Source organism: Colias philodice, chromosome 19 (assembly GCF_061535455.1).
Source record: "Colias philodice isolate Cphi_HAF_F1 chromosome 19, ilColPhil1 Martin Lab GWU primary, whole genome shotgun sequence".
NCBI classification, from domain to species: domain Eukaryota; kingdom Metazoa; phylum Arthropoda; class Insecta; order Lepidoptera; family Pieridae; genus Colias; species Colias philodice.
In genome coordinates this window covers 1,074,462-1,082,553 of record NC_143104.1, presented here as the reverse complement: position 1 = coordinate 1,082,553, position 8,092 = coordinate 1,074,462, and the positions used below count along the sequence as shown (strand labels likewise).

At 31.5% G+C, this 8,092-nt stretch overlaps 1 protein-coding gene across 1 annotated transcript; it reads right to left on the bottom strand.

Moving 5' to 3' along the window:
• Positions 1-4,750: 4,750 nt before the first annotated feature.
• Positions 4,751-6,143, bottom strand: Dpm3 (Dolichyl-phosphate mannosyltransferase subunit 3). The gene is made up of 2 exons (XM_089707520.1): positions 6,013-6,143; positions 4,751-5,772 (listed from the first exon to the last, which is right to left on the bottom strand). The coding sequence occupies exon 2, from the start codon at positions 5,766-5,768 to the stop codon at positions 5,490-5,492; it is 279 nt and encodes a 92-aa protein (XP_089563646.1). The 5' UTR covers positions 5,769-5,772; positions 6,013-6,143; the 3' UTR covers positions 4,751-5,489.
• Between the last annotated feature and the right edge of the window lie 1,949 nt (positions 6,144-8,092).

Here is an 8,092-nt window from a genome sequence, read left to right as displayed (position 1 = left end):
TTGTTATATTGTTTATTTAAAAATAGTTTAAAATCTGAAGTAGTTACAAAATTGTCTAAATTTTTTACTAAATAATATGAATACAATTAAGTAACTTTGTTTATGACCTACAGTAAACTTTTTTCTTTTTTTCAAGATTTAGTTCCCAATATTCAAGTTCTTTTGAACTTGCATTCAAATCTGTAGTATCTTCGTGATTGGGTGCTAAAGGACCACGGATTGATTAGCAGTAAACAATTAATATGAAATCCACAGAATGGACCAAAATACTTTTTTTTTAAATAAATATGCAAGGTCCATAGACAATTTACACAGAGTGCATTAAATGTTTTATGGTGCATTTACACATTCATGCGAAACACGAGGCCAATAAAGAACACGTAATTATTAACAGTCCACTTGCTATTCGCGTATTCGCAACTAAGAGCGGTTTACGGATGTAAACAAGGACTTGAATGGCTAACACGAACTTACTGTACTACAAATTTGTGAGCTGTGGTTCGCGACGATACAGTAAACGAAAGTTTTGTCGAATGACGAGCCGAATAGCGAACAGTGAATACGAATGTGTAAATGCACTACTAAACGGATAGACGTATTAAAATACGAATGTTGTTGTAAAATACGAAAAATGCGTAGACTATAAAACAAGCTTTGTTTGCAAAATACTTAGTGTTTGTACGTTCGCTAGTTAAGAGTACCTAGCACTGGAAAGTTAAAGCAATAATTGATAAAATATAATAAATTGTATATCCAGTAAAAAGTTAGTATAACTACACTAAACACCAATGTTATATAATTACTAGCGGTCCGCCCCGGCTTCGCCCGTGGTACATATGAAAAATAGATGTTGGCCGATTCTCAGACTTACCCGATATGCACAGAAAATTTCATGAGAATCGGTCCACCCGTTTCGGAGGAGTATGCAGACTAACATTGTGACACGAGAATTTTATATATAAGATTTTATTATTGTAAATCATTGTCACTATTTTTTGCTATTTGATTTCCGTGTTCATGATTTACTTAGAAAATATTATGCAAACATTGTGGATTTGTATGTCTTTTTGTGTTTTAATGTTACCATTTTTTTAGTATATCGAGCCAAAGATTTTTGAATAATATGTAAATACTATGTAATGTAAATAAATCTTATGATTAGCTTAATTAAATTAGCTATTTTTTAAATATTTCGTTTGTTTTATTTTTCACATACAAAATTAGCTGCAAGGTATTATGATTTATTAAATAAAACATAGTTGCATTATAATAAATTACAATTTATATTTTAAAAGGACTTTATACAAATAGAGGAATGCATAGTAATAGAAATTACACGCGAGACTGGGTTAAATATTAGTTTGAAATGTAATTAGAATGTACTGCGATTCTACACAGATACCTAATTGATTAACAAATCGCAGCAAGTCAACGACTATTAGCAAAGGTAGTTGGGTCAAACGTCGTATAAGGGTGCACTCACACACATCAGTCACCGTCAAGTCACCGATGACTGATCGGTGACGGTTCGTGTACGTATCCACAAACACCAGTCACCGTCATGTTGTCCGTCAGTCACGTCGCCGGTTTGACTGAATCATTGAACACATACATCAGGTTAGTCAGTGATTAGACGTGTGTCAAGCTAGAGAACATGTAGCAATTGACGGTAGCACGACGCTGACTGAACTGAGACGTGACGGCACCGGGTGAGTGGGGATAAAAGTATGATACATGTATGGAAAGATTATTTGACGTGCCTGACCGGTGACGTCACTGATAGATTTCGTGCCGGCGACTGTCGTGTGGGAACAGAGTCATACTAGAACTATTGATACATATTTTTTTTTAATCCTGTCCGGTGACATGCCGTGACGGTGACTGATGTGTGTGAGTGCACCCTAAACCGTCCGAGCCCCTAGGCACGATCCGTACGATTGCGCCATGAGTCATTGTCAAAGGAAAGCGGCAATTTATAGTATTCGACAGCTAAGCATGTTCTGACAGGTGACAGTGACAGCTATATTGACAACTATTCATCCACAAAAATATTAAATCAAAAGTTACGTCTAACCATGCGTCTAACAATAGTTTATAACATCCATTTGAGTTATTTATCGCACAGAGCAAGTAATATAGGTAAGAGACGGCACTCAGTACTTCGATTTCGAGCTCACGCACACATATGCATGTATTCGCTATGGGAAATCTTTTATACCAACCTATGAGAAGTTCACGTCAAAAATGACCCACATTGCTGCCAACATTTAAAAGTTGATGTTGCTAGTGATGCCTATTTAGGAGTGCTAATATCGATAAAACTTTTTATCGATATCGATAAAATTTTTGATGCTCGGTACAACCCTACTAATTCTCATCCCTAATCAAATTTAGAGGAAATTAAAAATAAAACATCAACAATGTAGATCAATAAGTTTATTATAATATAATATTAATTATATAACATTTTTATATAATACCTATTAAAACACTATTAACAGCAAAAATGGATAATTCCATTTGAATTTTACTGAATATCTTTATTTAGGCATTTAGTACTTAATTCGACTTGATTAGTATGTGAATACAACTAGATTCATATTTTATACTTTTCCTTGAAATATTTTGTGGGATTTCTGTTTTAAAATCTCGTTATAAATTTCGATACCAATATTGAAGCCGTTGTTTTCTTTGTTATAACAATATCTCCTCTCCAATTGATTCTACAGCTAGAACATGTGTTAGAGAATACATTGTTATGTAATTATTATGTTTTATCTTCCATATAGAACAGTCATCGGGTACAAATTGCAAATATTTAGTCACAAATTACAATTATTATTTACACACAGATTACATTGCTTACACATAACACTTTCTTCTTTTTTCACTTTTGGCATAAATATTACAAATTTGCAGAGCAGGCTTAGTTCAATGTATTTGGGATAATTCAATGTACTGTACATTAAGTATTAACTGAGTAAATAACATAATCTACGATGAAGAACAAATTTTAACTCTATCCACCAAAACAAACAATAAAATAAAACGCCATTTTGAATTCAAATCATCAAGACGTTGTCTATGCTTAAGTCTTAACCATTGACAAGAAATCGAAGAAAGAATGAAAAAATTTATTAATGTACTAGCTTAAAATTAAAATGTACAAAAGTAAGGTTTAAAAAAAAAGAAGAAATAATAATAAATAACTAAAACTAAAATATTAAATCTAATATTATACGATTACATCGGAGAGGCCAACATTAGAAATATTTTTATTTTTTCTAAATGTTGGCAAGCTAAACTTAACATAGGCTCTTGAAAAAGTACAAATTAATTTAAACTCTATGTCAATGTAATGAAGTTTAAAATTGCTTGCAAATGTAAGCCTAACCAAAACGATGTTCTAAGTGTCGACCCACTGATTTATCGTTACATTGTCAGGTATATTTTGTTTGTAAAAATGTCTAAGAAAACTTTAGAGTTTAGACTAGAATTTATTTTAAGTGTAACTAACCTTAACTGTAACTAAACTTAACCCGGCGTCATTGTTGCCGGGTATCTAATACCCGACGCATTTTAAAACTGTCATAATTTTAAAACAAAATGCGCACGTCTTTTGTCCGTTATAGTAGCAACGGTCGTTGACCTCTGTTCGCATATTCTCTTCTCTAATCTCTATTTTGTGTTGCTTCGGCTACCTCGTAGTGTAGACATATGTGTAAAGCGAAATGGCGAGGGGGATTCGAAATAATCACCGAATCCCCCTCGCCATTTTGGTAGGTACATATTTTCACTCTATAACTCGAAAAAATAAATTTGACCTCGAACATAGCAACGTTTTATTTTACAACCTTTTCAACTGTATTATTAGGAATTTATTACCTCTATTGTTCGAACAAAAACAAGTTACCGACTTTAAGAACGTGCCGACAATGTAAGTACCTACACTATTGTTTCTTAGTTTCCTAGAAAACATTTTAGGAGTATACGATAATAAATTTATGACTCACGTAAACACGTGTTTGCTTGATTCGACTTAAATACTGTCAGAAGTAGTTTGGTTCTACTGCAATACACATCTATTAGTACAACAGTTAACAATATGAGTGCTGTGAAACGTAAACAAAAAACTTTGAGTCTTGGTGAAAAATTAGAAGTGCTCGAAGCTGTGAAGAGGTGTCAAAAAAAGAAAGATGTTGCTGAACAATTTGGCCTGCCAATGAGTACTCTTTCAACAATAATAAAAAATGAATCAGACATCATGAGAAAAATACAAAACGGTCAAAGTTTGTCTTGCAAAAGACAACAAATTGTAAAATATCCGGCCTTGGAGGAATGCTTACTTAAATGGTTTGAGCAGTGTCGCAGCCAAAATATCAGTGTTAGTGGAGCACGGTTAAAAGAAAAAGCCCAAATATTGTCTAAAAAATTGGGAATCGTTAATTTCAGAGCCAGTAATGGATGGTTAGAAAAATTCAAAAGAAGACAGGAACTTGTTTTTAAAGAAGTTAAAAAAGATGACATAGAAGACGTGAAAAGTACATGCGCTCCATGGGTTTCCATCGAAGAGGCGCGAACCGCATTGATAACCTTACGTAATTTTATAGATCAAACCAGTAACTCTCAAGAAGAAGAATTTTCTGCTCTTTATAGATAAGACAATGCTATAGATAGAGAACAACCAAAATATGTAAAGCAAAAAAAAATTACTGACTTTTTTAATGCCATATTTTTTATTTTAAAATAATGTTGATTTATAATTAATATAAATATGTTTGTCACCTCTGCAAGTTGAATTTTTATTTATTTTACCTCTCTAATTCAAAATTTATAAGAATAAACCTCAAACTCTTTATGTTGAATCCAAATCTGCCTAAGTCAAAATCCTCCATAAGTTGAAAACTCGTTAACTCGAATTTTTTGGCGTCTCCCTTGATGTTCGACTTAAATAAGTTCTACTGTATCTAAAACAATTGATTTCTATTTCATTTTTTATACAAAACAAGATCCATGAACAATTTTATTATTAAAAATATGTACATCTCTCATTCCCTATCTCAACCTATTCACCTTACTGCATGAACTCAAGTAATTTTCTCTGATACAGTCAAGAATATATTTATTAAATAGAATATGAGTAAGAAATTGGTATACAGAGTGAATTGAAACTAGGTGTGTTGTGTGGTAGGCAAAATACAATAAGGTGAGGAATATTTAAAATAGAAATAAAATAATTAAATTATTATAGTATCCACTTCACTAGTTTCAAATATGATTTTATTATTTTGATATTTTTCTATACATCATTACATATTAGTCAAAACTTACAGAAACAATTTGTTCATCATTTTAAAAACAACAAGAACTAGTGAATAGTGTGTATTACTTTAATAATTTAATATCCTATAACTCAGTTACATCATAAGAACCAATAACTTACAAAACAGATGCATTACAATAACTTATTAACATGATTATTATAAAAACTACCACTTAAGTCCCTTAGCAACTAAGTCTTTGTTAGCTTCTTTTATCTGTCTCTGCAACTCCAAAAATGCGGCTTCACAGTTATTAAAGGTGAACACTCTGTATAAGACCACTGTTAAGGCATACAAGCCAAATACTATTATTAACCATATAGGTGATAGTAAAATAAGGTTCATATTCGCTTCAATTAAAGGGTGTTTCACATAACCTCCGATTAACGAATACCATACTGCAAAGAACGCTGATATAGCGGATATCCATTCTAGTAGTTTTGTCATTGTTCTGAAAAGAGAAAAAAATGACTCAATATAATATTAATTCTGATTATGACATAGATTAACTTGTGAGTCGATGTATGATCATTGATCGTAGCGTTTTTAATACATTGCCACATTTTTAATACATTTAAAACTAAAAAAATACATAAATATTTCACTACTACATTTTTTATGAATAGGAACACAAAAATAATTGACATATTATAGTGTACATTTATGAACAGCAAGAAATTCCCACACTCACCTTTTTAAGTTTAATAAATTGTAGAAAATTTATTGTTTGAGGCACTTATTTACTTTACTTTCGCCTAAATTGTTCGGCTACAATCGATTTGACATTAGTCGTGTATACGAAGTGACAGTTGTATGAACCAGTTACCAGTAACCAGTATCGTAGACCAGTATGAACTCAGAACTATGAACTCCAACATTTCTGTCAATGTCATCTAAATTTGCATTCAATTCGTAGACAGAGGGCGTATTCAGAAAGAAAGCTTGAAACTTACAGGTAAATTAGCTTGGAGAAATTTTTGCATATGTAGTGGTGTGTATATTACTCAGATCTTAGAGCGCGTTTCCACTATATCGTTCTGGCCTATACAAAAATGTTTCGATATCCTAACATTACTATTTAACTTTATACTTATTCCTAGCAACACTTTTGTTTTCAATAAAAACAAGTTTTTATTTGAAAGAAAATGGTTTTGACCTCAGAGGAATAAACCTATAGAGTACTTGTATCGAGCGTATACAATTTACATATATTTGTTTCTCTCTATCTAAAGAAAACGTCGTATGAAAGAATGAGATAGCTATAGACTACAAGCTACGTTTCAACATAGTCATGGCACCATTTTTACTATAGGTACGTATTTAGATAGATAGAAGGTGATAGTGATGGGATGTGCTTCAATCGATAAAATCGTGAATGCATTTTGCATTTACGGTTTCGTGAAATAATAAATAATAAAAAAAAACAAAATTAATCATAAATTTCAGTTGAATACATTATTTGTTTAATCCTACGAATATAATAAATGCGAAATTATGCGAGAATGGATAACTTTCTCTTTCACTGCTGAACCGATTACAATGAAATTTTGTACATACACACATAGGATAGGTTTTATACCGGAAATCCCATGTGAACGGGAACTGTGCGGGATTTTCTTTAAAAACGCGGGCGGAAAGCTAGTATATTTTAAAATAAATTTTAAAACTTGAAATGTAACTAATTTAAAATAAAGATCAATAAAGTTAAAGAAGTGAGGAGAAAGGCACAGTCAGCATGAATTTTAACAAGTTCATAAAAGGACAGTCTTAAAGAAAACATTTTCCTTACATCCTACTAATAAAGCGAAAGTTTGTGAGGATGGATGTTTGTTACTCTTTCACGCGAATATTACTAAACCGATTACAATGAAATTTGGAAAAATTACTTTTGATCCCGTAAATCCCACAGGAATGGGAACTATGCGGGTTTTTCTTTGAAAACGCATGTATATTAATTATTAAGTATGTATTTCAATAGTACTTTCTCATCTATGAGAACTGTCATTTAATCAACCGTTTAATTTTCACATAGTTACACATTTAAAGTAAATGTGTAAAAAAATTTCCAAATAAAAATTCACTCACACACAAATGTATTTATTATCTAAAGGAACAAAAAAAAAACGTAAGCGTAAGATTGCACAATTCTTCTAGAGTATCCATCTTGATAACACGCAGGCTCGAAATGCAGTGAACACAATATAGCAAATTTCGACGGCGTCCAATCTACACGTCTCATGTTTTATACCCATTTTTTATTTAGCTCTGGAAATCTAAAACAAAATGAATTTATTAATAATCTAAAAGAGAAACAACAAACTAAACAGATAAGTCAAATAAAACAACCACGTGGTATTTTTTATTTTCCTGCTGTAGAAAATTTACATACAAAATAAATAAATCAACGTTAATATGAAATAGATTTTTTGTCATAAATCGATAATATACGCTAGATGTGTTACAACACTACGGTGGTAAACAAAATGCCAAACGTGATAATATTGTGACATTTTTTAAAAATTATTTAATTCTTTTGTATTCCACAACCCCATAAAGTGGGTAAATGTTACAGTTACAACATAAACTTATAAAAAAGCGCTTGATATAACCTTCAAATAGGGTTAGAACATAAATATTTATCAATTTGCTGAAAATCACTTACCGATGGAAAGATATTTTTTCATTGTTTTCATCCAAAACTCCCATTCGACTAGTAATAGCCGATAGCTAAACATACAATAGTCATTTTAGCACACTGGCAAATAAAAAGA

Excerpts from the sequence above, each read along its gene's own strand:
- Dpm3 (XM_089707520.1), bottom strand. The coding sequence starts at position 5,768 with ATGACAAAACTACTAGAATGGATATCCGCTATATCAGCGTTCTTTGCA.